The following is a 19525-nucleotide window of genomic DNA, read 5'->3' on the forward strand; positions in this document are numbered from 1 at the left end:
AAAAACTAACTTCCTATAGTAAATACGTAAAATAAGTAATTTCTTTAAAACAAGTAAAAAGTAATGTGTAATAGATTCCTTTTATGAGTAACAACACTGCTTGATGACTGGTTGAGACATTTTGACACAACTGTCCAAAAATGCTAGAAATTAGTTTTTTTTAAAAATTAATTTAAATTAATTTTGAGTGAGGTCAAGTTAATAATTTAAAATTTATTAAAAAACTGGCTTATATCCACCAAGATCTTCAAGGTCAACTTAATCAGTTAGTCTAAAACTGAAAAGTTAGAAATTTAAAACTTAGAAATTGTCATTCTTACAAGTGTGGCGTGTTACCACATAGAAAGTACTGTATAAAGATTTAAAACATCATGTAACATCTGACCTCTGACCTCTCCTTCTAGGTCAAAACATTGATCTGAAGGTCAGTTATAATAATGCTATTTAGAGCTATTTAAAACTATGTTTCTTACTGTCATTGTTTGTATTGACCACACATATGAGTTATAAGGATTCTTAACAACACATTACTTTGGACGCGCACTCTTCTTCATTTAAATATTGTTAAGAGTAAGAGAACGAGCTGTGGGATATACTTAAGTATAATATTATAAGTTATTCACGTCCAGTTATTTGCAAATCAATACCTATTATCAATTACCCACTGCTACATAATGTTTGTGTAATCAAAGTAAAGATCTGCCATGCTACTCTCATCTGATTTTTGTGCGTAAAGACACGTAACCTTGATCATTAAAGCATAAAAAAGCACTGACACAAAGGGATGAGCCAGTGTTATGTCTATACGTAACAGACAACTTACCAAAGAACTGATTTTAAATCTTTAGGTTTGTAATTAGTAACAAAAACACACCGTTTGTTCAAATTTTTGCACCGACAATGTGTTTCCCGAAGAGCTATTATTTGAAAACGTGGCATATTTTGGCAGTGTGCAGCGAATCCTTAAAAATTTTATGAAGTTCTGTCCTTAAAATGAAAAAACTAGCACAGGACCTAAAAAATGCAACTGGCCCTTCAGTGAATCCGTCTACTATTCACTGAAGCCTCATCAGAAATGGTCTCAGTGGAAAGTTGGCAGTCAAGAAGCCATTCTTAAGGAAGGGAAAGAACCAAATTACACAACAACTGGACTCAAAATCAGTGGCAACAGGTCTGATAAAGAGATGAATCCAAATTTCTGGTTCAGTTCATCATCAACATGGAGACTCTGTTATAGTTTAGAGCTGCATTTTGGCTGGTGGTGGGGATGTTTTCAAAACTGATAGAATTATAAATGCGGAAAATATCGTCAGATTTGGAGCCACCATCTGGAAAGCACTTGATTTTCCCAGCAAAATATAAAAATAAGAGATAGTTTAAGTCTTTTACACACAAACCTTTACTGTGTAACTAACTTGATTGATTTGTGTTTTTGTTGCTCTTTGCTCTTATATTGTTCTGCATTTGTTTACTTGTGATTCCATTTATTTTACCCTCACTCACTAATATCAGCTATTGAAAACGAAGTCGTACAGCACCACCCTAAAACATGCAACATGCACACACATATCTGAATATTTATGTATTTTTTTCCCCTGTTATTGTTCAATGTCTTTTGTACGTCCTGTCTATTGTTGAAAAATAAAGCATGGAAAAGAAAGATTAGCTCTAAATAGCTTTTCTTTTGCTAACTGCATTATTTTAAATTTGATATTCTCAGGTTCATTGTTCCTGACTTTAGAGCTAATATGAACGTTTTCAAAGCCTGACAAAATTTACATGGAAAGAAAACACCAAAACGATAAAGGACGCGTGCAAAAACAAGCTGGGTATAACAAAGAAGTACAATTTGATGTGCGGCGATGTACTAACCCGTGGTCATAGTTGTAATAATCCTGTGTGTAGTAGTCATGGCCAGGATCGATGCCAGATTCCATTGATAGTTCCTGTTAGATTGACAGATCTTTGTTAGAAGCTTCACACACACACACACACACACACACACACACACACACACACACACACACACACACACACACACACACACACACACACACACACACACACACACACAAACAGATAATTTGATAGGACATGACTACACATACATACACACTCATAGTGATGACTTTGACTGCATTAAAACTTCCACAAACCCATACTCCAACAGACAGACGCCCATAGGGATTAAATAAGTACTGAAACAAGAGAGGGACTGAGTACCTCAGGTCGGAGCAGAGAAGGTCGGAGAAGTTGTTGCGTCTACCAGAGGGACAGAAAAGTGGTGAATGGAAATAAAAAACAAGCAAAATGGAAGTATTTCAGCGCTGTCCCTCAGAAATGTGTACATCTATATTAGAAACATAAAATCGATAGCTGATGCCCTGCCATTCAGCTTCTCTAGAAAGCTCAGGATCCAATGTATGTATATGCTTTCATTTGATGTTATCTGTCAGATTGTAGGAACATGGGGATGAGGTTTTATCAAGCAGCGGATATAACTTCTGAACTCAATTTAAGCTGAAATTGAGTTTGAAAATGCATGCACTGCACAAGTGACTGGATGACTCTTTATAGGAAGGCTAGACCGATGACATGTATTTAACAATGGGGACGTGGCAGAAATGTCCAGGATGTCTAAAGAGCCAACTTTTTGGAATCTTAAAAGAGTGGGTAAAGTTTTTAAACATATATTTAACTTCAAGATTTCCATGTACTGTAGTGGCCTTTTTAAATTATATTTTATAAAGCCAGTTACATGCACTGTGTACTGTAAATGCTCTTTCTTCTTGATAGCATCAAACAGAAAAAAAGATGGAAAGCAAACCAGGGCATAAATGTAAGTGAAAGCGTGCAGACATGCAACGACAGCATGCACACCCAAGACACCTACCTCATGTTGTCCATATCCACGCCTACAAGATCAAAGAGAGCAAAAGTGAGCCTAATATTACCAAGAAAACACACTGCCTGGGCTATAGCTCTGTCTTAACATACATGTCAGTGCTTTGATGAGAATCTTTTCTTCCTGTAAAGGAAATTTTTAAATAATAATAAAAAAAAAAAATAGATGAGGCTTACTGGAAATATTTCACAGTGAGTGTAAATTAACCCAGTTTCCAGGAAGGAAGCAAGAAGATGAGATGCGTCTAAGTGATTGTATGAGATTTTGTGTACGTTGAGAAAAATGGATAATGGACGACGACTTTGTAAGAAACACAGCCAAATGAAATAGAAGCCATTGTGTCATCCACGTCTATTGTTGTTGTATCTTTGCAAATATTGTGATTAGAGATTTACGAATGCAATTTCACATCTCATTTGCAACTCATATGAAGTCATTCTGCTGTTGAGAATACTGTTAATGGTGTATGTCAATATTAACCAAAGAAGTAATAATCATATTTCAGTAAATGTGTAAATTTCAACTAGTTTAGCAACTGAGTACATGGGTACTTATTCTCAAGATCAGCAAAGACTTGTGCATGGAAACACACAGGGAAGCATATACTGCAGGTGATACTGTGGTGGCCCATGCAGTGCTGTGAAAAAATATCTGCACCCTATTTGATTTCTTAGTTTTTTGTGTGTCACAAAGATAACCTGAGTGAATACAAAATGCTGTTTTTAAATAGTGATTTCATTCACAATGGAAAATGCATGATTCTAATGATTCAATTACAGCAAGTCTCCCAGGTCTTGAAGCAGCTAAGCAGCTCCAAACATGACACTACCATCACCATGTTTGACTGTTGGTGTGATGTTCTTTTTATGAAACGCAGTGTTAGCTTTGTGCCAGATGTAACAGGACCCAAACCTTCCAAAAAGCTCAGGTTTTGTCTCGCAAGTCCACAAAATATCACCTTAAAAGTCTTGGGCAGTGTTGGGGAGTGACGGAATACATGTACCGACATTACGTATTTAAAATACAAAATATGATACAGTTACCATTTTAAAAGGGGATACTTAGAATACAGTTACTTTGTTGAAATAAATGGATTACACGGCTGTCTTTTCCTGTTTCATAAGTTAGGATATCCCTTCTCTAATTCTGGTAAATCCACACATTGCTGGAAACCCAAACAAAACACAAAATAAGAGGCTCTAATGTAAGCGTCCTGTTAATGTTGGTGCTGTCAGCTACAAAATGGACCTGAAGCCAACACAACAGAGCCGGGGCAGGAATGCATATGTTACTTGGAAATTCCGACACCACTTCTTATTTAAATAAGAAAGGAATGGGAGAAGTCTGAGAAGTCTTCAATGCAAAATCTGTTTGCCAGCAAACAAGCTGCTCTCAGAGTCAAAAGACTCCACCTCCAACCAAAAGAAACATCTGGAAGTAAGTTCTAACTAACGTTAGCCTACTGTAACTACCTTGTTTTAGTTGTGGGAGCTACCTGAGTTTTGTGACACTTCAGTAACTTTGATGGACTATTGCTGTTTGATTTATTACTATTACTGAAGGCTGCTACACTGAGCTATCATAGACTGCATACTGTTAGACTTGATGGATAGCATTAACAACCTGCTAGCTGCAAATAATCGTGTGCAGTTCTGAAAGCAGTCGATGAACTAACCTCAGCCAACGCCAGCTAACAATGTTAGCTCAGTGTCGAGTAGCCTTCAGTAAAAGTAATAAATCACACAGCAATAGTACATTCATGTAGTTGTAAAAAGCATGACAATATATCCAAGATATCCAAAGTATTCAGATTACGTTACTCACACTGAGTAATTTAACGGAATGCATTTTGGGGTATGTATTCTGTAATCTGTAGTGGAATACATTTTAAAAGTAACCTTGTCAATCATCCAGATGTGGGGAAGAGGTGAGCAACTAAAGAGTTAGATTAGCGTTCACTCCGGGGTGCTGCACCACATGTGTTTGCTAGCTGTTTCCCTGTGCTAAGTTAAGCTAATCATCGACTAGCTCAACCATAGTGATATCCTTTTTTATGTAACTTTTCATACTTCTTTTTTTGTATCCCTACAATAACAAGTTCATATGATTTGACAGAAAAAAATAAACACTCAGAATGTCAACAAACATGCAATTAATTTTACTGTATATCTGACTGAATCCATCCAGCAGCTAAGTTGATTATGTATGCGCAACAGCTTAATGATGTTTACAGTACTGTGAAATTAATACTTGTTGCTATGAGAAAAATAAAATTAAAGACAGTATGACAAAGAGAGAGCAAGAAACACCAACTAAGAGAGAAGTAGATACATTGAAGGTAGCAGACACTTTAATAAGGGGAGGCAGGAAATGTGATTAAAAAGAAGGAGGGTGAAAAGCAAAAAAGAACAAATACAAAGAGAGAAATAAAGAAAAACAGTCAATAACCTGTCTGGTCTGTCTTAACTATGCTGCACAGACTGTACAGTCATGTGAAACAAAGGTAATGCTGGCAAAATGAAGACGTATCACACATCAACAAGCAGACTTTTGGAGGACACATCACATTCTCCTGTCTGCTCTTCAAGTGCAAACACATGCAGGCATCCACACAAATTGGTAAATCACTCGAGCATCTCATTAATTCATTTTAGAATTTCAGATGTGCCTCTTAAACACACACAGGCGCACGCCTTCCAGTGGGTATCAAAATGCGGCTAAAATACGAAGCTGAGGATGTCGGATGGGGCGGATTACCGCTGATGGGCGTATGAGCAGACAGGGTAAATGGGTGAGTGAATGGAAGGAGAGATGAAACGGATGGTTTGGGGTGATCTACGGGTTCAAAATGTAATGACCCTTTTCACAGTCACTGTATCTTAAAGTGTGTGTTTACTGTCTACGTTTGAGCTGGAATCAGAATATGCCTCCCACCATGTGTAGCATAATCTGTGTATGTCTGCGCATATTTCTGTGGAAGGATAAGTCTATTTTTCTTGCCCTTATTGCTCTGACAGACACATTATTAGGTCCTCTCGAGACAAAAAGGCACAGACGGCTATCTGATCTCCACCGTGCACACAAACATACACACATTTGACATGATTGACTCTCGCTCTCCATGTCCTCTCCACCTTGTCTCATAGCGTGTATGAGAAACAGGAGGGGAGAAATATTAGCTCTTAAAGAACAGACTCAGACTATGACACCCAATAACAGCCTCTTTTCTCTTTCTTCTTAGGGCTTTATACTCAATGTTTCTGTTTCACCCTCTATTTCTGCCTTCTGCACCTCTTCCTTCCTCACCTATTTGTCCTTTCATTACAGTCACATGTTATGTAGAAAATACCAGGTGTGGATGAGAAAGCAGGAAAGTGCCCCGGTGAGTTGCAAATATGGTTGCGAGTTCAGGGCCATTACAGATATTGTCTTAAACAATTTTCCTATTTGCATTATACTTATTCAGCACTTTAACAAAAGCTTCGAGCTGCAGTGCCAAAGTCGTTACATAGGTTTGATTTTATTATTTTGAGCCACAGCATCTTGTAAGGCCAACGTTTTTAAAAAAAATTTAAGCTGGTCAGGTAGTCGAAAATCTAAAAATGTAATGCCACTGGCTCAATTCCTCTGTAATTCCACAGAGCAAAACATCAAAACTACTTGAATTGCTAATCAGTGTTGAATATGTGAGCAGTGTTTTAGATGTCTGGAGTCGTGCTCAGTCGAGTTATTTTTATAATCAGAACAAAAACAGGTACGTTTTGTTACATTTTAGGCGATGCGATAATTCTTTATCAGGATCAGGAACGTGTGACATCATCATGATGGTGAAATTTGAATGTAGTGGTTAACACATTTGCCTTACAGCTGGGAGAGCTCTGCTTCAAAATCCGATGGTGACACAAATGAAATGTGCTTCTAGTGGTCTCAGGACCAGATAAATGGGATGGCATAAAGCTTCTTTTAGCTTCTCCGTTATTCACAAGAGGTGGATGGATCTGCGTATTTGATTTGGTAGATTTTTACACCAGGCACAACCCTCCTAGGAATTTGTGTCTGCTCCTAGTCTTAAATCGGGATCATTCATATGTTAGACGAACATGTTAACCATCATATTATTGAGCCACTGCTTCAGGAAGCACATTCAGTATACAGTCTGAGACAAATCAACACGCATATCCTTTGGAGGTCATCGTGATTACTTCTTGAGAAATAAAGGAGCAGCTGAAAACACCTGACAACACTTTAGGTTTTTTTCTAGACGTATAGTCATGGATGAAAAATAGTTCCAAAATGAAAGTAGACCTGGAAGTCGTGTTTATTACTACAACATCATTTAGAGTTACTTCTTAAATGTCACCTGGTCATGCTGTTAAAAAACAGCAACTTTCTTTTAGTACAGCAAAAGAAAGTTTCTGTTTCAGAACTGGTTTCGAATATCTATTAGAGTATGATTTTTAAAATAATATAAAAAAAAAAAATCTTCAGTGGTGAGTCATACTTTTGGATCTGCCATTATCCTACTGAGCTAACAGAGTCCTAAGTCTGTGACACTAATATTGCGGGAAAAGATGGAATAATTGTAAGAGTCTGGAGTGTTAAATTCACCCTGTGACAAATGAAACAGACTTTAAATGCACAAAACTCTAAATAGCTTAAAAGACCCCAGTAATACTAGTTTGAGTTTGTGAAAAAGGTGTCGTGTACACATCACAACATTACATATTTAAGTTTGTTCTTTGCAATATTCTGGTCTAATTCTCACTCATCACTCTGAGCCAACCTCATATCTACATAGAATTAAAGTCAACACCTTGTTTTTTGGGATTCACTTAAAAAAAGTGATGTAAGGTGGTTTCTCATGACTATGTTAAATAATTTCTAAGAAATTAACTGTTTTATTTTAAAATGTTAATCTTAATGAAAAGCTAAAGATAACTAGCCAAAACGCACGCAAAAAATGAGACTATTGTTGATTTAAAGAATTATCTTTGGGTGGATTAGTACATATTAGTCTTTTTTTTTTTTTTAAGTTGCTCGACTCATTACCCGAACATTGCTTGAAATACCTGTAAAACTGATTTATTTATTTATTTTTGACTAATATCTGTTGCTGCTTCAATATTTGCCACATTGACAGTGCTCAGTTTTGACCACGGAGATGACTTTTTGGTTTCAACTCGGTACCTACATTCTCAAATCAAATTTTTAAATTGGTAAAAGAAAACAAGAATGGTAAACAAACTGAAATGAACATAATACACATCATATTTCTTTCTTTATTTTTAATGTGGCACTGCTATTTTGCAGTGACAACACAGCTGTGTGGCAGCTTGAGTTTGGCAAAGTGCAAAACGAGGGATCACTTCAATGTAGCCCAACACACATTGTGTTAAAAATAATGAAGGCTTACACCGAAGCATTACTATTTCCTTTGTCGTTTTCAGTGTCTATTTGCTGCTTCAGTGACACGGACACAGACCTGCGACTTTAAAATTACACCAGACTCTCAGTGGCTGTGTCTCACACCTGAGTTTTCAGGTAAATTATACATAATTGCCGAAAACAATACACTTTCTTAAAGGTGTTTGTTCTCCGGCAAAAGCGCACAATACGAACTGAAAGGCTGCAAACAAAATGTGTCTGTGAGACAATGAAGATATGCTGTGTGTGTGTATGTGTAAAGACACGCAGCAGACTGAGAGTGAGAGCTAATCTTGACATAAAACATTTCCAGCCCAGTCAGCTGAAACAGTAGCTCCTGCAACCCGTTTAATGCTGCTGTGTAGATGTGTGTGCATGTGTGTGTGTACATATTCACACTCCTGATTATGCAAAGGCTCTTGTGTGAATGTGTGATTGGGCCTTTGTTTTGGATGCACACAGCCTTTTATTAAATCAAATCTTGACAGTACAACACTCATAGCGGAATTATGTGCTGTGTGCTGGGAAGAAAAACGCACTGCTTAGAAACAAAAATGATGACAAAAAACCCAAACAAAAACAACCAAATTTGCAAACTCTGTTGCGACAGTACAGCACGAATCTACAGGAGGAAAGAGTTTGACATCTCACATCGTAAATCCTCTCATTGTGCAGAAATACGAGCATCAGGGTTTGTGATTCCCTTAGACTTGTTGAAACTGTCAGTGACTTGTGAAATCTACAGCTGACAAAGCCAAAAAAAACCCGACAAAATTTGGTGTCACATCATAAGAGTCATAGACAGTCAACATTTTTCAGTTCCGTCCATGTCTTTCAATCACTTGTGTTAACTGCACAAAAGTGCATCCCTTGTGAATGGAAGGGAATGACCAAGTATTTACAACACACACTACTACACAGTTTTCAAACGATGCCACACAGCAGCATTTGGCATAAATTATTCAATTGATCTGTTTTTCTTGGCAACTTCTTCATGTGAGACTGCCCAGTTAGGTTTCACGATTCATTCTCCAAGAATGACTCACTCTTTCTTGCTTTAAAAAAAGTCATACTTGATTTAAGTTTGGCTAATTTCCCTTTCAAGATTATTTTCTTGGCCGGCGTTGCAATCGTATCACCATAGTCACGTCTAACTACATGCATTTGTCCTCCTGTATAACACATGGGAGCTCCTCCAATGTGTATTAACAGCCACTTTTGGACTTGAGTTTCTTTTTAGGGTAGGAGGACAAAGAGGGAAAGACATCTGTCAGTGGGGCTACTGATGAGCTTAGATTTTATTGATGTAACTAAAAAGATAAAAACCTCCTAGAGGTTTAGTTAAAAGCAGACATTGGTATCATGGCAACCCATGGTCATGAGCTGAAGCCATATCTTTGAGTTAGGAGAACACAAACTTGAACTGAAAATGGCTTTTTTTTTTTCTCCGCATGGTGAAATGGTAGATGTGCAAGTGTCAAAGTCAAAGTGAGATTTGTAAGAGCTGTACTGGAAACAGTCAGGAGGTGCACAGGGATGCACATTTGTACAGCTTTATGATTACACCTCATCAGAATAAAAGAAAGTTGTACCCACTGAACTGGAGAATGAATACGATGACACATTGTGACACGTGCTATATGCTACTATGGTGATGTCGCTGGCTCTACCTGCTCCTTCCTTTCTTTCAGGCATAATTTTAACCTCAATTTTATTTGGGACTTTTGGCTGCTCACTTATTTCCCAGATGATCATCACAGTGGATGGGTTCACACGTTTGATTTGGCACAGATTTTGTGCTGGGTGCTCTCCCTGACCCATTTATACAGCGCCAATTCACAACAACAATCACCTCAAGACGCTTCATACTGCTATATAAAGACTCTACAATATTCAAGCCGATGGATCCCAGGATGCAACGCACCTGGTAGCACTTTGATCATTGTTGTTCAAAAAGACTTGGAGCTAAACTCCTCTTGCTTGTCTTCCTAGGAAGCAGTTTTTTCTTTTTTACCTACCTCCACCACCTCCATTTCTTTTTTCTAAGTTTAATCTTATTCAATTTGTTTTTTGCTTTTTAACCCCACCATTACGTGTATGTTTCCTTTAATTTTTCAGCTGTGGAGTAAATTACAGGCCAATAAATGCCAGTATGCAAGCTTCTTAAAGCACAGCATTCCTCATATAAAGCAAGTGAATTATTGTGGTTTCTTTTTAATATGCTTCAAGACTTCAAGCACTGCACATGTGAATACTTCGACATAGTTTTCTGGCACATTTCCACCAAGACGAAGACAACTTGCAACTATGCTTTCATTGTCAGTCAGTATATATTCCATTTTGCACATGCCCATGGCACTTCTCGCTCCTCCCAGAGGCATTTTTTAAGGGAAATCATGCAGGAAACACATACACATGTGGGGTTTCTAACTTTGTTTCTGTTCCAGTTAAACTAATGTAAAGCAGTAGAGTGAAAACTATCTAGAACAAGTTCATCTGAGGACAGTTTTTAAGAGATTGCTGTTCAAGTATTAATGCGCTGAATAGCTTTATTTATGCCTGCCATTGAATATATCCTGTGTTCTCAAGTCATGTAAAAGTAATTTCAGATTTTCATAAAACAAAAATGTCTTGGAGCCTTTGGTAGCACCACATATTTTATTGAAAAAAAGAAATCTAATTTTTTCGGCCTTTTTTGTATTTTTCAATTTATTCACACATTAAGTACCCAGAGAAATCCGCCCTCGAGAAACCCTCTAGAAAATCTTTGTGAAAAATGTAGCAGATATTGTTAACAAAAACATCAAACCGCATGAATGTTTTAGATTTATTTTTTAGTTTGGCTGTTCACCCATCTGCATAAATCACAACTGTGTCCTTGAAAAAGAAAACAAGGCTCATGACCTTATAGGACATTAAAAGAGGCTGGGGCCACTATGGATGAGCAGACAACATGGGTCCAGAGGTAACAGAAAAGACGCAATTACCTAATGACATGAATCGACTTAAGGAATTAACGAGAGATGTGGAATGACAAAGAAAGCTGGGAATCAACCTGAGGAACTGAAGACAAATGAGTGTTTTTTTTCCCGTTTAAACACAAACTATCAGCTAAATGAGAAAAACACACAAAAGAGATAAGAATGTGGCCACGATTTGAATTCCTTAAGTTGAAACAGTGTAAAAAGACCAACCCTGTCTCCTAAAAACCACGATCAAGAACAGGTAATTTGCAACAGCAAGTATAATAGTATTTTTAGGAACTTACTATTGCCATTGAGGTTTTTTAACAGCTGTTTTGGCTCTGGCAGTAATTTGTTAGGTTAGGGAACGTCTGACACAAGGGTTACCACAGCAGGCAGCTCCACATGTCTGATTTGGCAGATTTCTGTAACACCAGATGCCCTACCTGATCAACCAGGGATTTTTGCAAAAACCACTACACCAGTGGGGTCAAAATCATTTCAGATCATGGACCACATAACGCCTACTTTACCACACCAGAAACCTGCCCTTCTGTCTGTTTTAATGTAAGAAAAATATGTATCATGTCAACAGTAAATCTCAATTTTTGGAGAAATATTGCAGTAGTAAAAATGAAAAAAATCTGTCAGCAGACTAATCAGGTTGAAGTTGTAGGAAAATGTGTAAAATCACAGAAAAAGTTCTTTTAGATCACTGACTGGCCTGTAATTATAAAACAGACATTTTTTATTATTTTTTGTCAAAATCTCCTATTTTATTTTACTTTATTTACTGTGAAAATTTCTTCATAGTACATAACTGTATTTTAATTGTTTAGCGATTAGTTGATTACTTTGGTGTTGCATGAATGACCATTATCGTTAGAAAAAGTTGTAAAACATATGAAAATCCTATTTAAAATCCAAAATGTGGGCCCTCAGTCACATCTTCTAAAGCTGTCCAGTTGGCTGGATTAGAGTCTTTGCCGGGCCAATTCTGGCCCCCTGGGCTTAATGTTTGACACCCCTGCACTACACTGTGGAGCCAACTTGACACACAACATGACAATACAGACAGTCTCCTTACATTATAGGAGCAGATGATACAGGAAGTTTATTCACAGAATTACCAGAGTCGACATCGCTGTCAATTTACTTGAAGCAAACAAGATAATTGCAAACACAGTCCAAACCCTCGAAACCACTGCCCCTTAGCAAGCCGGCAGCCTATTTTACATCCCGTCCTGTTTTGCAAGAACAGTTTGAATTTACATCGCCTTACCATCAAAAACAGACCCATTAGGCCGCCTACGTTAAAACCATGAACAGGTAAAATATAAAGTATACAGTCTCATTATAATAAAACGTCCGTCAGTGAAACTTTGGGTCGTGGCACAGATGCTACTTTGACACATACCACCCAGGTAAACATTGTTAGAGACAAACAGCATCTCCCCACCCCCATGCACCCTGATGGTAGCAGCCTCTCTCAGCAGGAGAATGAGCTCTCCTGCACTGAAAAAAATGCTCGGGGACAGTCTGAGGAAACAAGAGATAGATCTGGGTATTTATTTTAGTCTAACAATACCTCTGTAGCTACCTATGGGGCGGCAGATCATTAGAGGTTAGTGAAGCTAACTTCACTCATCCCCCAAAACCTTTCGTTTTTTCAGCTTTTTTTTTTTTACTTTTTGTGAAAAGTTATAGTAGTGTTTTTTTTATTTATTTGCACTTTTTTCTTTTTGAAACATTTCTCTCCTGACATGGTGTCTCTTCTTTATATGTCATATTAGTAGCTTCTGTAATATCATCTTCTAATCCTGCTGTAAATCCTCTTTTTAATGGATGGCTGGACGCTACACTTCATTAAGGACATTTTTCTGATCACCTTATTAGAGCTGGAAGACTTTGGACTATTTTAAATCCTAAATAGTCCCTGTTTGTTTGCTTTAGGGATTTTCTTTTGATGGAGCCTAGAACTGGGAAGGTACTTCAGACTTAACAAGGAGACAGGAAGATGGTTTTAATATTGTGGCTGGGCTGTGCATATGAAACAACATTTTTAGGAGACTTGACAGAAAAGGATAAACAGTGCACCGCTCGAATTAATAGAAAAGATGGAAATATGGTTGCAGACAGCAGCCTACTGATAGGGCAAGACAGAAAATGTAATTGTACAGGGGAACAAAAAATGTCACAGTAAAGATGACAGCACTTTGTAACTGTGTAACAAAGAATAAATCAAATGGAAAAACTCAATGTGGCAGTAATTGCATCAATCAATAAGCATCACTGCTTGTTGCTCTGTAAGAGCATAAATACTGCAACAAAATTACCCATTTGAAGACAAAGAATCCCCGTCCGGCAAATATCAATCAAGGTTGTCGGAGTTAACAATGTTCTTCCTTGTCTGATTTTCTTTTTCACATCTGATACGTCTGTAATCAACTTGTTTCAAAGTTCAGAGGGAGCGTTGAAGCCGAGTCCAGCTTGTAATCAGTTTCTCATTACAGCAAGTGTCTGTCAACAACTATGTATCTCGTTAAATATCAGTGTGTGAAAAACACAGACTCCTGCTGACCGAGCATAACTTTTGTTGACATTTATGTAATTGGCTTTACCTGAAAAATATACTTCACAAGTTTTGTTTCAATAACGCCCATCAGCGAGAATTTTAACCTTCTTTTTTGTTCATAGCAAGAACTTTCAGCTGAGAGAAAAATGATTTTTCTTTTGCCCGTAGAGTTTACAGTATATGCGGCAAAGTTCTTTTTCTGATGGTGTTGAAGTTGAACATCCGTTCCCTGACAGCTTTATGGTTGACTCTGCAGCAGTGTGAAGAAATTCCAGAAAAGGAAAGGCTAGAGCATTGTTGACTGAGAGGGGAATCGCTTCTCAAGCTCTTCAACGATGGAGTTCATGTTAGGGTTGGGCTGAATCTGTGGAGGTGGAGGATCTTCTCCTCCTCCTCCTTCTTTACCACTGTCTCCCCCTTCTCCCCCTCCAGCTGGTAGCACATCCAAGGAATCGAGAGAATCCAGGGAATCCATGGAGGCCCGGCTCTTCCTTACCTTTTTTAGCGGAATCTGCTTCTGATCTATCTGGCTAAACATGTTGGCCACAGACTTCTCAATATCTGCTATGTTTTGGATGTTCTTTAAGATTCCCTTCAGCTCTTTTCGGGGAGGTTCGGGTTCCACCGGTAGGGGCGGCGGTGGTGGTCGGAGGGACACAGGCCGCAGAGCAGGCACCTCTGAGAGTGACGGGAGGACAAACATGGATGGATGGTGGACTGAGGGTGACACTGGGGGAGGGAGAGGCGGAGGCGGTGGCGGTGTAGGGGGTGGAGGAGCCTGTTTTTCTATATGGTTACACTTTATGGATGAAGCTGGAGAGCCAGGAGGTTGGGAAGGAGGATGACATGGAGGAGGAGATGAGGGGGGAGGAGGAGGTGGAGGAGGAGGAGCAGAGGTTTGAGGGTGCGGTGGTGGCGGTGGAGGTGTTGAAGGAGGATCGGGAATAAACTCTAAGTGGACCTGAAGTCTGTCTTCTGAACCCTGATTTCCTGTTAAATTTGCCCCAAAGCGCCGCAGCACTGGAGGAGTTGGCTTATGACTTGGCGGAGGGGTCCCTCCGTCACTCTGAGTGACGATGATACTTGGGGGTCCCTCTGTATTCTGAGGATTCTGGACACTCTGGGTGGGGGCATGCTTGTAATGCTGAGGAGTTTCTGGCAAAACAGAAAGTAAAATATCAGGTGACAGAGATCCTCGGGAGTCTCTGTTTTGCCTTTGTCTCATTTCCTGAAGTGCCTGTTGCTCAAACTGTCTGGCTTGTTCTTTCACTGTCAGTTTGGGTTCCAGACTTGGACTTCCCATTACGTCTGAATCCAGCCCACGATCAAAGCCTGAATCCAGGCCAGCATCTTTACTTTCTTTGAATTTGGCCTTTAGGAGCTCTAGCTCCCATTGAACGGGATCCATAACTACTTGGCGCCTCAAAGCGTCATACATCTCTCTTCGATGCAGTCTTGATGGGAGGGTCCAGCTGTGTCCACCACCTGATCCCCATCCACTGTCACTGCCGCTGTAACCACCAAACCCCACATCACACACGGGAGAGCTGAGCCTCAGCCAGGCCTCTCGAAGGCCTTTCCTGGAAGGGGAGAAATTCCCAAGAAGATCCTTTCTTCTTTGGCTTCTTCCAAGAGTCTCTGGACTACTCAAAGTCCCATCCTCATGGTAGATGGGATTTTTAATAGTCAGGGGGTTTTCATCAGAAAGAAAGGTGATGTTGGATTCAGATTTGGGGAAATTGTGGAGCACTCCTCCATTAGCAACGCACTGGCGATGGACCGCAATCGCTCTAGTGGCAAAGTCTGAGATCAGACGTTGGCGGTCACTTTCATCCAAACTGCCACCACTCCCGCCAGCACCACTGTGGTTTGAACGGCTGGTACATGGATAGAGGGGGAAAAATGAGACAGAAAATGGAATGAAAGAAGAAATAAAAGAATTACAGATAAAATATGAGGGACAAGGGTAATAATGAATAGGAAAAATGTATCTATATAAATCAAAGCTAAATGAAATGGAAGAAGGATTGTAGCTGAATGAAATTTAAATGAAAGCACCAATAAAACAATTACACTGTTAAAAATAAAATGAAATGTTTTGCAGTGAGAAGAGACAACAACAGAATCAAGAGGAAGGGTAGAAAGGCAGATAAAAGAGGACGGTCTGCTAGACCTGAGGTTGGACACGTGTAATGACAACACACCTCACAATAACAGATAAATGTAGAAAAGATCGGGAAGCAAAGGCGGAGGGATCTTAAGAGGTAAGATGTTTTTATTTCGGTGCTGTTTTTTTTTTTTACCAGGGGGCCAAAAGATGGAGCACAAAAAATAGATTTGAATAACAAAGGAAACTAGATTTTAAGCACACCACAAAGACGTTTCTGCAGCACTGCTATGAACGATGCCACATCTGACGGGGGGATAGATTACTGTGTCATGAGGCGTTGAGAGTATGCAGATTTTCTTACAGCAAAGGACTGGTTACGTTCTCTTCTCTCTAACAAAAGTATGTTAATCAGTGAATTCAGTAGTGTTAGTTTGTGACAGCGACGAAACTCTGCAGACTCTTGGTGTCCCATAACCATACAGCTTTAAAAGAAAATCTAACGGTTAACGCATTTGCTGTGAGATCTACCAACCTACCATGAATATAAAAAAAGAATAACTACTTACTATCCAGGACAAAATTAGAACAAAAATGTCACACATTCACAGAGTTACACTCCTCGTTACAGACACAGCTTTCAACATCCTACTCACTTTTGTCTGTCAGCGGTGGATGAGGTTGGGTGGAAGAGAGTAAATGAAGAAGATGATAAGATGTGAAGAAGATTAGATAATTAGATAAAATTAATTAAAAAAAAAACATAAAATGGTCAGAGTTGTGAAAGATAAGAGCTCCAGGCAGTTTTAGAGAAACTTCATTTAGAATAATCTACAACAGAACTAAAAGACTGGATTATTACCCCCCCCACCTTTTTTTAAATAAATGAGATCAAGATAAGAGATCTTCAGAACTTAATACATCATTGTTAATCAATCTTTGCCTAATTAATACCATTCTAAGTGCCAAAAAGAAAGCCTAACCATCCAATCTATCTAATGCTCACTGGCTACTGACTTGAGATTGACAAGGCAGCAGCCAATGATCATGCAGTGATGTCATTGTAGCGTAGTCTATCTTCTATACTTCCTATGGCTGGAACCAGCACGCTTTAAAAGGCGGAACATTTTCTTGGAAGGCTTGTTAGTTTCAGCAAACAGCGTGGCGTGCAACCACTCAGCTACTGGACAGGGAATACACTTTTTCCCCCGGTGCCTGGAGGTTTCCAGGTGGTCACTGGTTTATAGGCCTGTGTGACAGAGGCTTTATGAAGGAATAATTTGGTCAGTGTCTATAAAACATGGTAGCAGATCAGAGACAAGTAGGGGAACACTGGGATGCTGTTTTTTCTTTTTGTTTTTTTAATATATCCATTTATTATATAACTTTTCTGCCCTGGTTGTGCTGCTGTTGAGTGTTAATGCAGTCTTCCTTGTTTTTATGGCATTCATTTACCTTTAATAAATACTTTACTATTATACATTAAGGTATTTACTATATACTAAGATTTGACAGCTGCTTCAGGAATGGGGGCTGCAAAAAAACACCTTAAACACATTTTAGTGCTCGTCTAAGATGTACTGAAGCATTTCATTAAAAACTTTTATTTTGATGTTTTGATTAAAAAAATGTAAATAATTTACTGCTAATTTCTTTAGTTATTGCTATGTACATAAAATCATAGGGTATTATTCTGTAATTTAATTTCTTGGCTGAAATTAAGCTCTTCTCTGCTACCTAATGGCCAAGCACCATTAAAGAAAAGAAAAGAAAAAAGTCCTGTATCGCCATGGATACAAGGGGACATTATGCAAATATACATATTTGAACAAATCTGGACTTATTCTACAGATCTGGTTATGTAGCCAGCCGAAGAGATGAAATATGCTGTATCACTTAATAATGTGACTATTAATTTAACATTTAAAAAACATGCTTCATTTAATGTGCTGCTAATAATAAGTTAAGAACACCTAATTTTTCACAGGTAATTGAAAACAGACATTAAAAACTAAGTCTGTCAAGAGAACAGCCAAAGATAATTACATTTAAAAAAGCCTTGAAAATCAGTCTACTGAGCAGTTTGATAATGGGCTTTAATTATAAATGTGCAAACTTTTGCACTTTGCCGGGTTTTATGGTTTTTAGAGATTCAGTGCCTGCAAGAAGGCAGAGATGCAGATACAGTAGTATAGATGTGGAAGTATTAGGGAAGAAATCCTAGTAAACACACATACACGCACAAATACAGGAAGATCCCACTTGAGTTAAACACGAGCTGCAGTTTATCAATAGAAATAATTATCGCCCGGGGCAGTCTTTATAAATTAAGGGACGCATTTATTTCAATTATCTCATATCCAAGTTCATTTCAGCACACGTTTTTCAGGGAATCGCTTGGGCTTTAATCATCTCACATCCACACACACACGCACACAATGACAAACACACATACAGTTGGAAATCCCTTGTTGTCATTAGCAGATAGTTTCTGCTATCTTGCATATGAATTGCTCTCATGTTAATGGGAGTGGGGAGGCATATCAAGGACAGGCAGGAAACCAGTGATGCATGTAATGCTGATAAGAATTCCTCTCAACTTCTCCTTAACGCTCCAGTAAGGAATTGTAAATGAACTATCTGTGTGCCTTCAGTGTATGTGTGCATGAGCAAGTCAGAAAACTTTTAGATAAAAGTTAATATGGTGTCTGTACGTACAGCTCTTATTAGAAACTTGTTTAACCAAGTCAAATGTATCAAACTAGTAACAACTGGGAATAAATTAAGCACAGTCTGGTATAAAACCGACAGAAATAAGGGACCTTTTAAGGCCACACGGAGTAAATGAGCAATAAAACCTTTTAGTTTTATTGCCCATCTAGTGAGTCGAGATAGAGGACAAAATTAATAAAAAGTTAAAGTAATTTCACAATAATTACCTAAAAGCCTATTTGTATTGCTTCAGTTTACTGTCAACGGTCCATGACCACATGATTAAACAAATAAATTGGTTGCAAAGCAAATGCAATCAAAAACAATCCGGCATGAAGGCGAGTGAGGAAAACGATTGTTTTTAAATTTGACTGACCTAATATACACTACTTGCATTTAGCACTTTAGACCGCAAGACACATTTTTAATCAAACATTCACAAGGTGCTTTATCCCATATATTTAAAAAAAATCAACTTCGCATTCATTAGCCATTTTGCTGCACCAGTTAACCTAAAAATGCATGTCTTTGGACTGTGGGTGGAAAAGAGCACCCAGTGGAAGCCCACGCAGGCACAGGGACCATCCAAACTCCAAACACAAAGCCCCAGATGGAGTTTCAACCAGCAAAATTCTTGCTGTGAGGTGACGGTGTTACCAAATGGACCATCCAAAAAGTGTGGTTTGACATTTCTAAAAATGTGTCATTAACCGCTTCCCCCCTGTTCTGGGTCCGGAGTGGTGCCATTTTTCAAAGGTTACCCATCATGGGACATTCAGTGAGAAGGCCGCCTACGACCATCATGACTAAAACAGGTGCGGGATCTGTTGGGCGTTATT

The 19525-nt window shown here is 38.6% G+C and overlaps 2 protein-coding genes across 2 annotated transcripts in view; both read right to left on the minus strand.

Moving 5' to 3' along the window:
- LOC113019379 (protocadherin-15-like) overlaps positions 1–19525 on the minus strand; it is a 229357-nt gene that overhangs the window by 12593 nt on the left and 197239 nt on the right. Inside the window, exons 35-37 of the mRNA XM_080305485.1 lie at positions 2894–2915; positions 2224–2262; positions 1873–1946 (exon numbers count right to left, since the gene is read on the minus strand). Coding sequence (XP_080161611.1) covers positions 1873–1946; positions 2224–2262; positions 2894–2915 — 135 coding nt within the window. The remainder of the gene's footprint in view (positions 1–1872; positions 1947–2223; positions 2263–2893; positions 2916–19525) is intronic.
- Positions 11143–16308, minus strand: LOC145430515 (protocadherin-15-like). The gene is made up of 2 exons (XM_080305728.1): positions 16301–16308; positions 11143–15744 (listed from the first exon to the last, which is right to left on the minus strand). The coding sequence occupies exons 1-2, from the start codon at positions 16306–16308 to the stop codon at positions 14154–14156; spliced, it is 1599 nt and encodes a 532-aa protein (XP_080161854.1). The 3' UTR covers positions 11143–14153.

Source organism: Astatotilapia calliptera, chromosome 8 (assembly GCF_964374335.1).
Source record: "Astatotilapia calliptera chromosome 8, fAstCal68.1, whole genome shotgun sequence".
Classification (NCBI taxonomy): Eukaryota; Metazoa; Chordata; class Actinopteri; order Cichliformes; family Cichlidae; genus Astatotilapia; species Astatotilapia calliptera.